At 35.4% G+C, this 21,199-nt stretch overlaps 1 protein-coding gene across 1 annotated transcript in view; it reads left to right on the top strand.

Moving 5' to 3' along the window:
• Window positions 1-21,199, top strand: part of cdh4 (cadherin 4, type 1, R-cadherin (retinal)) — a 195,556-nt gene that overhangs the window by 107,617 nt on the left and 66,740 nt on the right. The window contains exons 4-5 of the mRNA XM_073825480.1: window positions 7,676-7,831; window positions 20,189-20,333. Of these exons, the coding sequence (XP_073681581.1) occupies window positions 7,676-7,831; window positions 20,189-20,333 (301 nt within the window). The remainder of the gene's footprint in view (window positions 1-7,675; window positions 7,832-20,188; window positions 20,334-21,199) is intronic.

The raw sequence follows: 21,199 nt of genomic DNA, 5'->3' as shown, positions 1-21,199 counted from the left end.
CTTTGATCCATGCTATGTAGCCCACATACCAATCTCTTACCTGTCAGCCTCCCAGAAAGCCATTCATTTTTCAAATGTTTGCAAGGAGGATGCTGCGGTATGTTATTTTTCCTACCGCAAGAAATTTCCAATCCCTTTCGGGCTCTAAATTGATATGTAGCCGCCATGTTCTTAGCCAAATACAAAGAACTGTTTCTGGGATTTCAGATTTGATTGCCAGTTCATGCAGGAAAGTAGTAAGATAAAAAAGGGGGGGGGGGGATCCTGAACTTTGATTCCTGGCTTTTTGTCTATTTCGAAAAACCTTGATATTGAATGCAGGCTCGAGCTGCACTGAAAGCTACCAGGAATACGTTTTATTACCAAATCAATATACCGAGTCTCAATGTCCTAAGCCGCGTATCTCTTAGATGTTTTTAGCAGCCGTTTAAATAGAAAGAGAACTTTACCAAAGCATAAAGAGTGGGAGAGCGAGGTTCAGATATTGCACCGAAAGGTCATGTGTGGGAGTTCAGTGTCTGAGTGAAATGAAGAGAAAGCCATCACGCTCAGTCTGCGGAATACGTTATGCAAAAAAGGACTGTAGCACGCTCACCAGTCATTTCACTTTCACGCATGGTTTCCAGACCCACGGCTCACGAAATGGGTAGGCGGGGTGTGGGGTTTATATCCCGTGACTCAAACGCGTCAGGGTTTACATTTGATTGCTTCAGCACAAAATCCCCTCACATCAAATGTCTCGCGCATCGCAAAGCCCAGTGACACACAGAAACATGGTCATAATTTCGAATCTGGTGATATTTCATGAAGTGTTGCCTCGCTTGAAAGTGGAGATAGTTATGTGGGCGCGCATAAACACATCTCCTGAAAGATATCTCCACTCTGCTCTCATTTTTTTCACTCGTATTCCTGTTTACTGAGAAGCCAGTGCACTAAAATTTGTAAGGGTGGGTATTAAATAGTGAAGCCGGAGGTGTAAACAAAAAAAAGGCACTTTGCAATGCAGAAATGTGTGCAGTACGTATTTCTTCTTGGGCTGTCAGTTGATGCACAAATATATTGCCGTTTTAGTAAGTGCATTTGGTTAACAAAATAATTATTATATAATTATTATATACAGTATTTATTGCACCAATGCTCTTCCTTGCACATTTGTATAGATGCCAATTGAAGCAGTTCGAGTGCCTTGCTAAAGTATTCAGGGCCCTTCATTTTTTATTTGCGTTTTATGTTGCTACCTTATGTTAAACTGCTTTGAATTACCTTTTCCGGTAACACTTTACAATAAGGTTGTATGAATTAGCATTAGTTAATGCATTAGTTAACATGAACTAAGCATGAACAACAACTCTGTTTAGCATTAGTTAACATTAGTTAACGTTAACTTGCACGTTTATTAATGCATTTATTCATGTTAACAACTGAATTAATTAATGTTAGTTAATGCATTAGTTAACATGAACTAACCATGAACAACAACTCTGTTCAGCATTAGTTAATCCTAGTTTACGGTAATTTACACGTATAGTAATGCATTTATTCATGTTAACGACTGAATTAATTAATGTTAGTTAATGCATTAGTTAACATGAACTAACAATGAACAAGGCATCTGTTCAGCATAACTTAATCTTTGTTCATGTTAACCTATTCATATATTAATTTGTTAGTTAATGCATTAGTTAACATCAACTAACAATGATCAACTCCACTGTTCAGGATTACTTAATGTTTTGTTAATGTTAATGTATACATTTACTAATGCATCTCTTTACATTAACAGATTAATTAGTTAACATTGTGGTTAATGCATTAGTTAACATGTACTAAAAATGAACAAGGGATCTGTTCAGTATTACCTAATCTTTGCTCATGTTAACTTATTAATATACTAATGTGTTTGTTCATGCATTATGCCTATGCCTGTAAATAACTGTATTTAATTAGACTACATACAGTATATACACATATGTTTATGTAGAAGCTAACACCCACAATGGATAAACAATACTAACTCCCCATTTGGGCTATTGGTAAACTTGGAAACCATCTAAACATCATCAGATAATGTTTCTCATGTTTGTAGACTGTTTATTAACATGACTTACCATTAACAACCTATTTATTAAGGGAATTTGTGAACCTTATTGTAAAGTGTACACTAGTCCAACATTAACTGATGTTTTACTAACATTTGTAAACTCTTTATTAACATGATTTAGACATACCACTTACAAATAATAAACAAACAAAAAATAGATTTAACAGTTTTGTTCCCATGTGACAGCACACACACACACTGAGTAAGACTGTAAACGCGGGAAATCTCGCGCTGACAAACGTGACTTCAAACAAATGGCGGACGACGTGCAAGAAGAAATTGCGATAATAATATGTGGATATCTTTTATTTACCGAACGTTCGTGAGGTTAAAAAAAATGTTTAGATTCAGTCGTGGAGACTGTGTGAACCACGAGAACTTTGTATGTTATGGCGCGAGCAATGCTTCCGTCTTCCGTCAGCTTGTTTTCTGATTGGAAATCGTTTAATTCCACGTGACTATCTACTGAGCGCGCGCACGTTTGTTGTTGTGGAGTTCGGCGGCAAAATCGCCCGCGGGAACAGAATGGATCAGACCTAGTAAAACACTGCGTGATATAACGGATTTACTGGCTTGGAAAGCGGGATAGAAATGGACATTCATCGAAAATAGCAGCTTTAAAACGCAAAGGTGATTACCAACTATTTGTCCAGCTTAACCTGAGCATGCTTGCTCACTTCTAGTTACATTAGGAGAAACACCTCCTCCTTCGCTAAGTTTATTTATTTATTTTTGTTTTGTTTATGTAATGAATTGATTATATAATGTAAATGTATATAATGCATACCACAAATATGTAATAATATAATATGTAATAAAGTTGAAAATCTAAGTGATGCATGAATGGCTTTCACTCATTTAACGTCAAGTAAAATCAATGACTGCTTTGTTATTAACCCACAAATGTAAGTTAAACGTTAGTAAATGTTGGACTTGTGTACACTTTACAATAAGGTGCACAAATGATCTTATTAAATACTTTGTTAATGGTAAGTCATGTTAATAAATCGACTACAAATGTTGGTTAAACGTTAGTTCATGTTGAACTAGTGTACACTTTACAATAAGGTTCACAAATTCATTAGTAAGTGCTTTGTTAATGGTAAGTCATCTTAATAAAGAGTCTACAAATGTTAGTAACACATCAGTTAATGTTGAACTAGTGTACACTTTACAATAAGGTTCACCAAATTCATTAGTAAGTGCTTTGTTCAATATAAGTAATGATAGTAAAGGGCCTATGAACATGAATAACACATCAGTAGATGATTTCCTCTTTAGACGTGTTTAGGCCAAATTGATGCCTTATTATTAAATAAAGTTAATAAGGTACACACAAGCTTTTGTACCTTTAAGATGGTGAGTTAGAACTGTTTATCCTTACTGTGTATTAGTATCACACTAATGTAAATATGCACAACAAGTCTAATTACCAAAAATTAAATAAAGCTGTTTACCATTATTGTTCATTATTAGCTCATGTTAACTAATGTTAATTAATAAAGCTGTTAACTTGAATAGATGTGTGTAGGTCAGTGTAAACTAGGATTAACTAATGCTGAACAGAGGTTTTGTTCAGGCTTAGTTCATGTTAACTAATGCATCAACTAACATTAACTAATTCAGTTGTTAACATGAATAAATACATTAATAAACGTGTAAGTTAACGTTAACTAATGCTAAACAGAGTTGTTGTTCAGGCTTAGTTCATGTTAACTAATGCAATAACTAATGTTAACTATTTAAGCTGTTAACATGAATGGATGCATTAATATACATGTAAGTTAACGTAAACTAGGATTAACTAATGCTGAACAGAGGTGTTGTTCATGCTTAGTTCATGTTAACTAATGCAATAACTAATGTTAACTATTTAATCTGTTAACATGAATAAATGCATAATATACGCGTAGGTCAATGTAAACTAAGATTAACTAATGCTGAACAGAGTTGTTGTTCACGCTTAGTTCATGTTAACTAATGCATTAACTAACATTAATTAATTCAGTTGTTAACATGAATAAATGCATTAATAAACGTGTAAGTTAACGTTAACTAATGTTAACTAATGCTAAACAGAGTTGTTGTTCATGCTTAGTTCATGTTAACTAATGCATTAACTAATGCTAATTCATACAACCTTATTGTAAAGTGTTACCCTTTTTCCCCACAACAATCTACACTCCATACACCATAATGACAAAGCCAAAACAGAACTGGTCACAACTAAATTTATTAAAAATAAAAAATAAACTGAAATAAGTGCATTGCATAAGTATTCATACCCTTAACCCAGTACTTAGTTGAAGCACCGGTCTCACTTTACATTAGGTGGCCTTAACTACTATGTACTTACATTTAAATAACCATTTGGTACAATGCACTTATTGTGTACATACATGTTGTTACATTGTACTTATATTTTTAAAAATACCTATATGTAATTACATCTGTAATTCATTTCTGTAATTACATTTATAGTTACACTGTTGACCCATCCCTTACACCTACCCATACCACCAAACCTGTCCCTAACCTTACCCCACCTTAATAGAAGCAAAAGTGTTTTGCAATACAATATGACCACAATAAGTACATTGTACTTATTTAATGATGTAAGTACATAGTAGTTAAGGCCACCTAATATAAAGTGTGACCGAAGCCCCTTTACATTCTGTATTATGTGACAAGATTAGCTCATCAGCATTTGGCAATTATCTGCCATTCTTCTCCTCACCTTTTCACCTCTCAAGCTGTCAGGTTTAATGGGTGTAGACGCACATTTTCAGGCTTCTCCAGAAATATTTGATTGGGTTCAGGCCTAGACTCTGACTGGGTCACTTAAGGACATTCACAGAGTTGTCTATAAACCAATCTTGCTGTGTGCTTTGGCTCATTGTTCTGTTGGAAGGTGAACCTTCTGCCCAATCCGAGGTTCTGAATGCTCTGGGCTGGGTTTTCATTAAGGCTATCTCTATATTTTGGTGCATTGAGCTTTTCTTCTACTCTGAAGAGTCCCTCAGTCCCTGCCGCTGAAAAACAACCCCACAGCATGAGGCTGCTTCCAGCACACTTTATTGTTGAGATGGTACTCTTAAGGTGATGAGCAGTGTCTGGTTTCCTTCAAACATGATGCTTGGAATTGAGGTTCGTCGGATCAGAGAATCTTGTTTCTCACAGTCTGAGGGTCCTTTAGGTGTTTTTTTGCAAAACCAAATGTGTTTTCATGTTGCTTCACTGAGGAGAGGATTGAGTCTTGCCACACTGCCATGAAGCCCAGGTCAGTGGAGTGTTGCAGTGATGTTTGTTCTTCTGTAGGTCTTTCCCATCTCCACATATAATCATGGAGCTCAATTAGAGTGACAATCAGCCTCTTGGTCACCAGTCTAACCAAGGCCCTTCTCCTTGGTGTATTGCTCAATTGGGCCAGGAAGAGTCCTGGTTGTTTCAAATTACTTCCATTAAAGGTAACAAAGACTACATGCTTCTGTGAACCTTCAGTGCAGCAAAATTTCTCCCCAGATGTGTGGCTTGGTCCAATTCTGTTTCTGAGCTCTACAGGCTGACCTCAGGGCTTGTTTTTTGCTCTAATATGCATTTCAGTGTGACTTCCCAAATCATCACTATTTAAATGAATTTGCCACAGGTTAACTTTACTCGAAGTAAAGTAACATCTACAAACAATATGCTCCTGAACTAAATTTCACTAAAGTGTTCCAGATAAGGGTATGAATACTTATGCAATGGAATCATTCACATTTTTTTAATAACTTTGCAAAGATGTTAAAAACCTGTTTTTTGCTTTTGCCATTATTGTGTATGGAGTGTAGATTGATGTGGAAAAAAGAAATTTAAAGCAGTTATAAGCATAACAAAATGTAAAAAAAAAAAAAAAATTGAAGGGGTATGAATACTTTAGCAAGGCACTGTATGTTTAGGTTATCTTCTATGATAAGTTTATCACTTTTTAGAAAAAAGAATGACCAGAACGTCTTAAAAGATTTTGTAAAATATACAAATGTGAATAACACATTAATGCTCATTAATATATTAAACACTTAATTTGTTATACACGCTAATGAACATGTTAATTATGACAGCCTCAATTTTTCACATAGTTCCCCTATATTATGGTCTTCAAACTTGTTTCCTGCTTATACTGTTGATTAAATTGAAATCATTATTAATTTCTCTAGTCTAATAGCATCTTTTTTTATCTAAGTATGTCTGATTCACTTAGAATGAAAAGATAAGGCCATAAACTGTTATGGTTTTTATAGGACAAGCTTTCCGTTGCATAAACAGGCTAAACATGCTTCAACAAAATCTGTTATTATCGCACTTTTGATGTGAAGAACCATTGTGAGAAACATCCTCTGTCAAACCAAAAGCATCAAGCAGATTGATATCCAGATGTTTAATGTCCCACGGTTCTGCAACATGTTTCTTGCTTCAATGCAAGAGAGAGGGAAAACAGAAGAGGGAAACGTCTATCGCATTGAGCCATGCCATGGTTAATGATGCCAGATAGAAAGACGGGAGACAGAAAAGAGATGGATGAGGGGAGAACGAGAGAGGATTGTGTATGCATCTGTTCTTTACATCAAACAGAGTTTGGAAGAAAAATACCAAGACGAGGATTTCATACGCGGCAGTGATCCAGCTTCAATTAAAAGTAGGCCAGAAATGTCACTTTTCTACTCATTATGTCAGTCAGTCGTTAAATGAAAGAACATACAGTATGACTTTTTCCTCTGAAGTGTATAATTTATGTGTGTAATTAGAATCGCAAAAATAATGCCTGTTTTTAGCTCCAACATTTCACTGGATGTGGTTTTATAAGCTCAGAGAAATCGTTCTAGTAGTGATTTTTTAGTAGTGTCCTTGCGCCCACTCTTTGTGTAGTTGTCTCTGCCCATAAAGATTGAGATAGAAAGTACTTTAACAGAAAAATATACACATCAACTTTAATAAAAACTCTATGTTGCTTTATCATTCTGTTTTCTTTATCTCTCAGGCGTTTTGAGACAAGTTTGTATGGCAGGCAATTGTCACACAGCTGAGGGAAAGTGTCCACTAAAGCATTACCATTGTGATCAATGGCTCAGTTCACTTGCCATCCAACTGTCAAGTATCAAACCCTGATGCTGAATGCTATTTTCTGTTTGGGAAGAAACAGTGCCTTGACTTTGATTAATAAGCAAGCATTTTACTCTACATGTCACTGCCACATTATCCATTGTACATTTTTTAATTTCCTGATGCTACCGAAGCCTAAAGATTGGATCGGTTGTTCAGTGCAATACTGCTATATTGAGAAAAGGCACAGAAATTAGAAGCAGCATCTGTATTTATGCAAACTTGTAGGAATGTAAACTAAGCACTTTAAGGTTTGATTTTAAGAGGGGTATTTTTGTACAGTAAATGGTAGCTGGTGTAAAATCTCAATCCTGAAAGCAAAACTGATGGAGAAGCACTGCTCTATATAAGCAGCCAATTGACAGTTTAAACACAGCAAAGCTTCCTGTGTTTGATTATCTATAGAACTCTATTCATTGTGTCGTCTTATTGCAGATTCGATCGGACCAGGACAAAGAGATTGAGATCCGGTACAGTATAACAGGAGCCGGAGCAGACCAGCCTCCCAACGACGTCTACATCATTGATCCTGTGACAGGGAAAATGTCTGTCACTAAACCTTTGGACAGAGAGGAGAGAGCTTCCTACCATGTAAGTGCGCCTCTTTACAAAGTTGGCTAAGAAAGATCATTTTTGCCCTATTCAGATCCTATTTAAAGCGGAACTGGCCTCAACCCATTTAAGAAACATGCTCCAGTTTGCAAGAGTTTATGGCCTTTTGCCAGTTGGAATCAAAGTAGAACGGAACTGTTTTTTTTTTTTTTTTTTTTTTTTTCTTTAGTATATGCAGTGATCCCAAAAAGGTTTTGGACACTCATGCTCACAAATGGCTGAATTTTAAATGAATCACAAAATAATAAAGGGGTCATGACATTGATTATTATATGTTCCTTGAGGTTTACTTATAATGTTAATAAAGTTGTTGGGGGGTTTTTTTATGTGAAAAAATTATTTTCAACCCTCATTCTGACCCTCTGTCTAAAACGACCTGTTTTTAAGGGGCGGGTTATTTAAGGCTGCTAAGTAATCAGCAACTGTTATAATTGGCTAACGTCATTGCATAGGAAACAGTATCAATGCCACCCTAGCTATAATTATGTAACTATTTTGACAACATGATAAAAAAAACTGAAAAAAAACAATTCCAGATAAAGCATTATGAAACCATTTACTTACAGTTTGTAATGCAGCTGCAGTCAGATCTTGTACCACTTCATTTTTCAACAAATGTTTCTTTGTGAACTCTCCATGACACTGTGCCTTGAAGCAACACACTCCGAAGTCCAAACAATCTTCTGACACGATCCGGAATGCCATTAAAAATAAACAATCCACTTGTTCCTTACGCTGGGATCCTTCTGATAGCTGTACAAAGACACAAATGTGCACGTCAAAGCAAATGTGCTTTCACTCCATTTGTCCTATTGACGACAGACTCAAGCATGTGAATTGTGTCAAAAAGTGTGTGCGCATCTGTATACTATATCCATTGTAGACAAGATAGATGCAGTGATTGTAATTTCTAATTGCTTTTGACGCGACGCAACACTCATATTCATCATATTCAAGTGATCAGCCATTAAAAAAAGTTCACTTCCAGAACAAAAATGTACAGATAATTTACTCACTCCATTGTCATCCAAAAAGTTCATGTCTTTCTTTCTTCAGTTGTAAAGAAATTGTGTTTTTTGAGGAAAACATTTGGGGATTTCTCTCCGTATAGTGGACTTCTATGGTGCCCGCAAGTTTGAATTTCCAAAAGGGCTCTAACCAATCCCAGCCGAAGAAGGTTTTTAATTAGCGAAACGATTGGTTATTTTCTAAAAAAAAAATTACAATTCTGCGATGCGAATGCACTGCAGTCCAGTTCAAGACAGTTAGGGTATGTCAAAAAACTCCCATCTCATTTTCTCCTCCAACTTCAAAATCTTCCTACATTGCTGTTTTACCTTTCTTTTCTTTTTTTTTTTTCTTTTTTTTCACTCTACTTGCACATTGACTTTTAAAGTTGAAAATGAGATGACATACCCTAACTGTACCCTAACGGATTTACCCTCACAGCGCAGAGCACAGCGTCTTCTCCACATTATGCTATCCACAGAAATCTGCTACAGTGTTTGAGGGAGAGGGACTTCAAGTTTTCTCGCTCTGCGTGTGCAACAGGTGGGCGGGCAATATGCTAATGTTTCATGTTGACGTCAACTTGAAACAGCAAAAGATTAATTTTAAAAACGACTCATTTCAATGACTCAATGAGTCGACTGTTTTCTTTTAAAAGACAATAACGTTATACACGGAGCACTTTCAGATTTAAAACTTTGCAGGATGTTTCCATTCACTTAGAGCTGTGCTACACACTGCATGAAAGGTCATTTTCAAAAATCCATACTAGGGGCACTTTAAGCTATAAAGCTTGCAGGATGTTTTAATGGTACAAAGACCTCTTATATGCCAAAAGTTCAAGGCAAATTTGATTTTTCATGTCATGACCACTTTAAAACAAGTAAAAAATTATGTTCAAACTTTTCAGAACTAACTACATTTTCTGAGATACCAGTTCACAGTTGTCCAAACAAAATTGGTCATCCACTATTAGTACAACTAGAAAGTGTCCAAATACTTTTTGCTTTCATTATATTTCATACGGCGAGACAATGCAGGTGAATAGGGTAAAAAAATTACCTAATAGTTATCACCTTACTTACCCAGTTGATTGATTACATTGATAATTGCAAACATTTTTTGTATTACAAGTTTTCTAAAATGTTAGGTTTAAATATGCAAATGAGGCATTATTTAATGAAATATGCGCTCATTTGCATACATTTCTAGTACAAAAATCTAAACACTGGATGAAGTCTGTTTCAAAATTCTTGTAAAATTTTTTTTGACACATTAGAGTCAAAAGTTTTCACGGAGGGAATTTTGGGTATCCCATTTCGTCATGACATAGTTCAGAAAAAACAGTCAGGAAACGCTATATTTTTAAAATTTTTTGAGGAATAAAATGTTGTATAAAATAAAGCAAATTATATATGAACAAATCCCTCTGTAAAAACCTTCAGGATATACACAGGAACAAAAATGTAAAGTCTGGTGTGTGTAAGTGCTACTGAAGTGGAGATTTATGGCTCAGTGAAGAAAAAACTAATTTTGAGAAAACTTCCTTTAAAAATATGCATTCTAATTAAAATCTATTCACACAAATAGATAAAGTGCTATAAAAGAAACACTTAACAGTGTTTTTTGGATGTTTTCTTTCCACTAGTCTAAAAAAAACACTTTATGAAAAACCAAAAAGCCCAAAATCTCAAACTTGATGCCTGAAAAAACATCATTTTTGCCTGCAGTGTCTCCCCTTAATATTTGGAAACCTAACAAACGTCAATTTGTGAAATGTTTTGATTTAAAAGTGTTTGTGCTATATAGATCATTAAATAGCTTTTGTTTTGATACTTAATGTAATGCAAATACATTGTGGCTCAAGTGTCTACATTTATATATAAACTCAGTTTTAAATGAATATTAATATCTCCTTATCTGGCTGTTCAGGTTACTTTTAATCAGGGCTCAAAGGTCTACAAACTCAGAGATCTGACTTGATTGCGAACCTGATTGGTTCCAGAAAGTTCCAGCCATCAAAACAAGTGCAGTTGCCTTGTCAGCCTTTTTAGATATCGAAGACAAAGCTACAGACTTAGTGAAGCTACTGCTTGTTAAGCAAAGTTTGCAGAAATCTTCAGATTCATACTTCATTGTGCAATTAAGTCTATTCAAACTGCTTTCAATGCATTAAAAACAAATCGTTTCGGACCTGCCGGCTGGCGTCACTTGTTAAGGGTGCTTTTTTATTTTGTTTTTGTTCTGCTTTTCTGTTTATGTGGCTTTTTTTCCTTATGAATAATGTGAAGAAGAAAGCTAGAGACAAAGAAAAGAATTGCTTTGACACGTCAGGGTTTTTTTCAGTTAGTCAAACTGTCAATTAGACGAAGGTTCAGTAGCAACGTGCAGATGAGAGAGTGAGAGAGGGAGAGAAAGGGAATGAAATAGTCAGGAAAAGAAGTGTTGAATTGTCACAAGTGATGAGTATGCAACTCCCAATGCTTTAAGTCAGCTGGGGAATCAAATCAAACAGCGACCCTGCCCCCTTATGTTTCTGCCTGTCACCCCACCTCTGTCACAAGCGGGCTGCCAGCAAGCCTTCCCTCCGCCACATCTTCCCCCGACTGTCATTCACTCATGCGCTGCTAAAACAGCGCACTGCTTTTGATTCTCACGGTTGTTCCTTACAATTATAACCGCCTCTTTATCTCAGCTCTTATGCGGGAAGTGTCAATAGGCCCTTAGTATATATTTAGATCGGCTATAAAACGAGGTCTTCTCTGTTTGCGGCTCCTACTTTTGACTTATGGCTCCCTTTCTCTCTCACTCCGTCTCTTTTCTCTTAACTCTCTGGTCCATTGAGCAGTAGATGATGTGGCACTGTGCATCTACCTATCAGTCTAAATTATGGCTAGGCTTGTCTCACCAGGTGTGTGTGTGTGTGTGTGTAAGTGTGGGTCTGCATATCTGAATAAGTCAGCACCCATGGTGGTTAAGTTAGCTGATGTGTGTGTGCGAGCGCATACATTTTCTAAACATAGTCAGCTGCCTATGGGGGCATTGTACTGTAGGCTGTCCCAAAAGGTAGGTAACTTAATTATGCTGTCGCTTAAGATACCTCATTCGGGTCAAAATCAAAGGTGACACTGCATAAATCCTCTACGGATTTGCAATCCCAGAATTCATTGCGACAAGCTTCGTGAAAAAATAAATATATATTTTTATTTAATATAGAATTTATGTGCACTATGTGCTACCGGTCAAAAATATGCAGTCTTCGTTCTCACATGATCCTTCAGAAATCATTATAGTATGCTGATTTGGTGTCCAGTTATTCTGAATTATTATTAGTGCTCAATTATTAAATTAATATTAAATATATTCATATTTTTTCTATTTTACCAGCATTTTTGTTATGAATAGAAAGTTCAAAAGAATAGCATTTACTTAATCTTTAAAGCGTATTCAATTATTTACTTTCACTTTTGATCAATATAATATGGAAACCTGTTTCTGCCACTGAATAAAGAATAAAAAAAGGTTATTGGGATCTCCAAACTTGCACAATTTTAACTTGCAAATTAATCTCACTTTTTTTTTCTCAGAATTGTGAGAAATAAACTCGCAACTGCAAGTTACGAAGTCAGAATTGCCAGATAAAAACGTACAATTCTGACTTTTTTTCTCAGAATTGTGTGAATTCCTACTGGCTTTATTAACTTGAGTTTACATTTCACAATTCTGACTTTTTTTCTCCCAATTACAAGTTTGTATCTTAAAATTCTGACTTTTTTCTTGTAATTGTAAGTTTAGATTTAACAATTCTTCTTTTTTTTTCCCAAAAATGTAGCTTTTTTTCTCAGAACTGTGAGATATGAACTTGCAATTGTGAGTTACAAAGTCAAATTTTGAAGTGGTGAAAAAAGACTGATATGTTCTCTTAATTGCAAGTTTATATCTCATAATTCTGACTTAATAACTCACAATCGCATGTTAATATTACACAATTCTGAGAAAAAAGTGAGATTTGCAAGTTTAAATTTTGCGAGATTTGTGAGATCGCAGTTCTAAGAAAAAAGTCGCAATTGTGAGATATTAACTCGCAATTCTGAGAAAAATTGTAAGATTATATCTCACAATTCTGACATTATAACTGCGAGTTTATCACGCAATTTTGAAAAAAAAAAAATCTGATTTGCGAGTTTATATCTTGCAATTCTGACTTTATACCTTGCAATTGTACATTTATATCTTTTAAATTGTAATAATATTTCACAATATTAAGTTTTTACTGTATGTTTTGTCAAATAAATACAGCTTTGGTTGTTTCTGAGAAATTTTTTTTTTTTAAGTATTACAAACTTTTCACCAGTTGTGTGCCTGTCTTTGTGTGTTTGTGTATATTGTCATTATTATTAATATAGTGTTAATTCTGCATTGTTTATAATTAAGTTAATTGTATATGTTAATATATATTTGGTTTTGATTATATAAAATGTTAATTGATAGATTGACTATTTGTGTATGGTTTGTATTTGTTTCTTGTTTTTTCATATGAAAATAAGAAATATGTAGGCAGTGAGACAACTCTCAGTGAGTTTTAATAGGAAAGAGAGCTGATGTGTATGATTTTGTATGCGTGTGAGTGTAAATGCATGTTTACGTTGCGTTAGACATTGCCTGCAGTTAGTGAGTCAGGACGATAGGCGTATGAGCACTGTTAAGGTTAAGTGGCCCCTTGGGTCTTGTGCGGCGGTTAGCTTATGCAGCCCCTCTGTATGAATATACATGTGACTCCTCATATCTGATATCTGCTCATAATTTGCACTCTAACTCTGGATGTTCAAGTACAGAAAGCCCAGATGCATACTCAAGGCTTTTGACGTAACATACAAGGTTTTATTCAGTTAAAGCCTTCTTGAGTAGAATACAATGCTTTTATCGGCACATCACAAGGGCCGGAATTGGTGTCTCCGGTACTGGAATTGAACTTATTACAAGGACAATCCTCCTGGAGCAACCTGGGGTTAACAATGGTGATGGCTGATAATTAACAACAATTGTGTTAACAATAATGATGACTCCCTCATCACAGGAAGCAAACCACTAACTGGCTGCTTAAAGATTAAAAGGGGGCGTCTAATGCTATTTCAAGCATCCCAACTTATTTACACACTCCTTCAGGATTCATATGTGATCCTGGACCACATAACCAGTCATAAAGGCCAATTTTGTGAAATTGAGATTTATACAACCTCTGAATAAATACATTTCCATTGATGTATGGATAGGATAGGATAATATTTGGTCAAGATACAACTAGTGAAAATCTGGAATCTGAGGGTGCAAAAAAATCTACATATTGAGAAAATCTGTCCAAATAAAGTTCTTAACAATGCATATTACTGATCTAAAATTAAGGTTTGATATATTTACAGTAGGAAATTTACAAAAATCAGTAATTTTGCTATTGCTACAAATATACCCATTACCCATGCTACTTAAGGCTGGTTTTGTGGTCCAGGGTCACATATAAGTTTCAGAAAGTATTTTTTTCTTCAAATACGGACATTTGTGACATAATAAAGAGTAAAATTCGACTGTTTTTGGAGAGAATCATAAAGCTGTATCTGTCTTTTCTAAACCTGATACAAAGACACTTTACAGGTATGACAGATGCAATAATACTCTATAGGTACTGAAGATTAAGATAAGATACACATATATAACCATATATATAATATATAACAATACACATTTGTGGTCATATTGTGTAATATTCATCAATGAATGTCATTGCAAAATAAAAAAAAGGCATTCAAAAGGTATTAAAATTTTTAAATAAGTCTCTTATGCTCACCAACGCTGTATTTATATAATCAAGAAAACAGTAAAAACAGTAATATTGTGAAATATTATTCAAATTTAAAAGCATTTAAAAAATGTCAATTTTAATACATTTTAAAATGTAATTTATTCCTGTGATGTCAAAGATGAATTAGAACTTAGAAACTTAGAGTTTTTTTTTAAAGGTCCACTGAAGTGCTTTAAATCATGCAGTATTATTCTATGTGTTGACGTAATTTCAACTGACACGGGAAGAGAGGGCAAGACATATCAAGCAATAACGTTTCGTATATGTGACCCTGGACCACAAAACCAATCATAAGGTTAAATTTTACAAAACTGAGATATATACATCTTATGAAAACTCAATAAATAAGCTTTCTATTGATATATGGTTTGTTAGGATAGGACAATATTTGGCCGAGATACATCTATTTGAAAATCTAGAATCTGAGGGTGCAAAAAAATCAAAATACTGAGAAAATCACCTTTAAAGTTGTCCACATTATGTTCTTAACAATGCATATTACTAATCAAAAATTACATTTTGATATATTTATAGTAGGAATTTTACAAAAAAAATATTCATGGAACATGACTTAATTTCCTAATGATTTTTGGCATAAAAGAAAAATCAATAATTTTGACCCACACTATGTATTTTTGGCTATTGCTACAAATACACCCCAGCGACTTAAGACTGGTTTTGTGGTCCAGGGTCACATATATCACAGCTTAGGCCAGAGCCTTTGAACTGCATTTGACAGCATATGACAGCCACAATCTCATCCATATCGCTCAGAATTTAAATGGGTCCGATAAGTTTTGTGGTCTGCGCCAACTCGCTCATATGATCCGTTCCATGCTATTGTGCGAAACCAGACTTTTTTGCCCCAGTGAAAGCATATTTACATTGAATCGTTCCCTGTTCACTATATAGTGCACTACATGCCATTCAACATATAGAAAATACAAATTCTGTGACCAATTCAGCCACAGTGTCTATTTATAGCAGTGTTGTTTTCGTCAACGATGACGATGACGAAATCATTTCGTTGACGCCACTTTTTTCCATGACGATAACGAGACGTTGACGACATAAAAATGGCTCGTTGATGACTAAAACATGACGAGACGTGTGTGAGTTTTCATTGACGAGACGAGAATAGACGAAAATGTTAGTGGGTGGTCCGTCAGACGTTTAAAATGCATGACATTTCTGCTTATTGTGCATGCCAATTAAAACCGGAAAATATCTGCCGCTATGGCAAGCCGTTTTAGCATTAAAAACTCCTTGTCATACTAGTATGGCAAGCCGCTTTAGCATTCCATCCTTGTTTGTCTTTTATGTTTTAAAACATTCCTTCATTATTGTAATTATTGGTGAAAATAGTCGATCCGGAAGCTCACATTGTGTTGAACTATAGATCTGCTATTTTCAGAACTTAAGTGACACTACTCAACAGCAAAATACTTAATGACCTACATTAATTTGTTAAAAGACTACTTTTCCCCCTTTTTTGACTAAAACCTTTTTGACTTTTCGTCGACTAAAACTAGACTAAAACCTTTTTGACTTTTCGTCGACTAAAATTGGACTAAAACTATCACATATAGAAGTGACTAAAATTTGACTAAAACTAATAACCATTTTAGTCCAAAAGACTAAGACTAAGACTAAATCTAAGATGGTTGTCAAAAACAACACTGATTTATAGTGTAGGGGGCGGGACGCTTCGGATTCAGAGAGCATTTGATTAGACAGAAAGTTTGATGAGACGCTGAAGTGCAGGATGATGTCATCAAAATCGTTGACATTGGTGGGAGTGAGAGACTGTAAGTTTTGAATGCTTATGTCTTGTAAATCCGAACACTAAATGCTTATATATTGAAACACTTTGATAAATTTAAGGCTAACATATTGATAGTAAAAGCCAAAAGTTAAAAAAATTTTTTTTTAACTATTTAACCCTCTATACCAATGGTCCTCACTATTTTTTTTCATGAGAGCCGCACTCGTAGAACAAAGTCAATCGGAGAGACACTTTTACTGCAAAGTATCAAAAGTTACATCCAGTCATAAATACTGTAGCATGTCTGCTTATCAATCTGTCATCTCTGAACATACAATATGCAATGCAATACAAAAAGGGGTTACTTTTAATAGTTATTTAAAGTTATTTATTTGAAGTTATTTGCTGCTCTTTGCCCATTACGTATCTAATCATCCAAGTGCACATTTGGCATTAAGAGCTGGAAGGATTGACAAAAACAACTTCACAGTGAGTCAATGTCATGGATGTTAGGGCAGAGCAAGTTTAAATATCTTTCTAGTCTATATTTCCATCTTGTTATTACGCTGTTTTAGGTATTTTGTTAAATATAAATTATATGTAATTAGCGAGACAGCAGACATTAAAAACATGAAGAGCGTCTGTGCCATTCATTCATAATTTTGCAGCCTAATATTTACAGATACTAGTCCAAATCGCAATTTGATTTAGTGTAATGACCTACTGTTGATTTATTCATGCAAACTTTGACAAATTTTGTGACATTCCGTGTTATACAGTAAATTTTGTTTTTATGACTGGATTCCTTTCATGTTCTCTCACTTCCGTGTTTCTGGCTTCCCGATTGGCGCTTATATGGTAAAAGTTTTTTCTGGTGACAGCACGCACTTAACCAGAGTAAATTTGGCAATCAAAGTCTATTTTTACAAAATAGAAACTATGATACTATTATATATATGCCAGTGTTTTACTCTACAAAGAGCAAACATTTCTTCATAAACTTTGTGTCAGCTTCGGATCATCACAAATACTATGTTTATTTAATTCTGAATGTTGGCACTCACTCGCATTTTGAGTTTTGCCGTTCTGTCTATTTGGTGCTGGCTGTGCATTACGACCTCCACGTGAAATTTCACGATTATTATTATTATTAAAATAATATTGTATTTTCTACTTGCTCTTCTTTGCATTATTACCATGACAGTATAAATGTACATTGTATAATGTGCCCAGGGATATACATAATAAAATAATATAATGCTAAAATAGCGTTGACTCCGATAAATGGCTTTATTCATATTGGATCGGGATTACGTTGTTGTATTAAGTTTATGCATCAACTGAACTCGAATTGTTTAATTTATTCTTGGAAAAATGTGCATTTGGATATGAATGCTGTCATAATTTATCTTAGTGATTTGAGGGAAATGACTGAGTAATTTAAGAAAATACGTTAAAATTACCGGAGATGGAGAACAGAAACCAGCCATGTTGAGCATATTATTTTGACAAGTCAGCGGTCTGAATGGCCATATAAATTACAAACAAGTAAAATGTTGTTTCTTTGTTGTTTATATAACAAGAATTTGGAAAACAGACAAAACAGAAAAGGTAAGAAGCATTATTTGAGTCAAGGGCATACTAATACAGTAGGTGCAGACCTGTAGCGGAACTAACTTTACTCTGCGCTGACGTAATTTCCGATTTTTGTGGAAAAGGCTAATTGTAATGGGTTCTGTTGTCTTTGACACAGTGTGAGTTTTTTAATGGGTTATGTTATAGCCCTGCTTGTTTTTAATGTTCTTATGAAATCTCTGTATTGATCTTATCATTGTATTATTTACTGCCATACGAGCCGCAAATTAATGAGTAACACTGCTCTGTACTGTCAAAAAAAGATGCCATATTTAGTTACTGTTGTAGTGAATTCAGCTTGTCTTTCTTTCTTTTTAATTCATCAGCTTTTTTGCCTTTTTTGTCAGGATTGTGGAAAAGTGGCAGGAATGTACAGGGTCAAATCCAACCATTCAGTTTCTTTATACAGTGTAGAAGTAAAATAGGTTGCAAATGCAGTTTGATCTTGACACAAACCACTGCAGCTCTTGGATTTTTGATGAACTCAGAGTTTAGATTTTGTTTGTTAAACCTACACAACAAAAATCTGACTGCATTATGAATAAATTCACTTTTAAGTCTATCTCAAAGTTTCTCCATGATTGGCCCAGAACTGTTCAAATCTATAAACAACAAACACGCTCAAGTGTCTCATTAAAACAATGAAAGTTGTTTTCACTCACAATATTGATTGTTTTATTTAAAAATGTGTCTAATGACCACTTCTGTGATAATATTAACAGTAATGATGAAGAGGTGATGTGGGGGTACATACTGTAACAATGATCATGGTGTATTTGCTGCAGGCATGACATTGACCCTCTAGCTCTTTCTGTGGTTTGTAGTTTTCCTTCATTTTGTAAGTTTCCAGTAGTTTTTCTTGACTGCCCACAAGTCTCCCACCACTAGAGTGTGTTGCAGAATTTAAGAGCTGATGGCTTTGACACTGTGGCAAGAGAAGAAAATAAACAAAGGGATAAAGAACTAGAGAAAGATTCTCTGTTTCCCAGCCCATCTCTCTCTCTCTCTCTCTCTCTCTCTCTCTCTTTTGTCGCTCTGTCTCTGTCTAGCGTTTCGGTTCTGTCAGCTAGCATGTTAATAATGCCATTAAGCCACACATTTGCAGTCCGCACGCTCTCATGGGTCGACAGATCAAAGATGCAGTGTCTCAGCCACTAACAACAGACAATCTCGCACATATCTACATGCTCACACACACACAGCCGCCTCACCAACCCATACAGAATGCTAAGCACAGCAGCTGAGGAAACAGATTTTCCTGTTGTGCGTCTTTATTTATTTGTTTGCTTGACAGTTAGTTTTGCCGCACACTACAAAAACCTGTCATCTCGGGCGATATTAAATGAGAGCTTTTGGCGGCAGGTGTCGTATTACTGAAGAAATGCATATAGAATGTCGATGTTTCCATGTATAGCGTATGGAGCAATGCAACCCTCTTACTTGGGATGTAATTCCGGGGAGGGATTTTAGGATAATAGTTTTATTTAGTGCGTGCGCATGTAATTCTGTAGTGAATAAATTCAAAGAAGAGAATTTGGAGTTAATCCAGCCTTAAACCTTTCCTCTATCCCTCGCTTTTTCGCTCTCTTTCTCGCGCTATCTCTTGCTCTTTTGTTTCTCGTTTCCCCCTCCCTTATCCCGTCTCCCGTGGGAATGTTCTATCACTAAAAAACGACTTTATTTTTAAGGGGATGTTTATCTGAATTAAAGAAAGCTTTATCTTGCCTCACACGCTTTTTCAGAGATCTAACCAAAATAGGCTTTTTTTTTTTTTCTAAAACTAAAGCTAAACTCCAACTCGCACTCTGTTCCTCTGGAAGTCCTCTCTGAATAATAACTCATGGATTTTAGATAGGAACAACGCAATGCCTTCCCACCGGATCCCGTATCTAACGTATGAAATATGAATGCAATTTCCATTCTGTGCGTCCGCTGAGCACGCAGAGATCTTTAAAGCCTCTGAGTTTTTTAAATCTGATTTAATATCAGCGCTGAAGCATCTGCAGAGGTGAAGTTATGTGGGAAGGATGAATTGTTAATTAATGTGCCTATATTGTCGTCTCTTCCACAGCTCAGAGCCCATGCAGTGGATATTAACGGGAACCAAATGGAGCCTCCTATTGATCTGTACATTTATGTCATTGACATGAATGACAACAGACCCGAGTTTAAGAACCAAGTCTACAACGGATCAGTTGCTGAAGGATCCAAACCAGGTATGTATCCACAATAAAGGTCATAAATAGGTTATGATCATTTCATTTTATATGCCATCAAAGAAAAGCATAAGGTAATCGTGATTTAAAACAGTATTGGTGATTTTGCAATTCTGGTGATGAAAATAGCTGCAATTATTATTACCAGCTTATAACATCCCAACTCCCAACTTTGTGCGGAGGTATATTATACTATATTTATTATTATTTGTTAATAGTATGTAATTATGATGTGCTTTTATATATATGTAAGGGATAATCAACGGTTTGCCGTGCGTTAAAGGATTTTAAATGCACGACGTGGAGGCTAATAACCGCCCGACGCGAAGCGGAGGCAAACCGTTGATTATCCCGCTTATTCCATGGTCATTTGCGAAGTTATAGACAAATTAAAACTAGGATTGATATTTGCAGTGCAAAATTTGACTGAATGGATAAAAAGACGGTTATTTTCGTCAGTTTTGACACGCAGCTCTAGCATTCTGCCTGCTTCAAATCAGACCCAGAGATTAAATAGTCCGGTAAAATCACATTTATTTGAATGAAATATAGCATTGGTTTCAGTAGATTATCGATCGACCAAGAGAGAGTGTGAAGGCAAGAGAGATGACAGTTGTGTGTGTGTGTGTGTGTGTGTATGTGCGTGCGTACCTGCATACATGCTGTGTGTCTTTCTCTACAAACAACGATTCATTCAAAAAACAGCAGTTTTACCACCCCGTTGCTGAGGAATATAATGTAGCGATCTAGTATCTAGGCTATTTTAATAAGGATCGCAGGCAAGCGCTGACAAGAAGTTTATGTATGTGCGCAGCTAAATGCGATCTCCGACCTCTCTCTGTCTCTCTCTCTGCGTTTGCGTGCAT

Source organism: Garra rufa, chromosome 20 (assembly GCF_049309525.1).
Source record: "Garra rufa chromosome 20, GarRuf1.0, whole genome shotgun sequence".
Lineage (NCBI taxonomy): Eukaryota > Metazoa > Chordata > Actinopteri > Cypriniformes > Cyprinidae > Garra > Garra rufa.
This window is presented reverse-complemented; position numbering and strand designations above follow the sequence as displayed.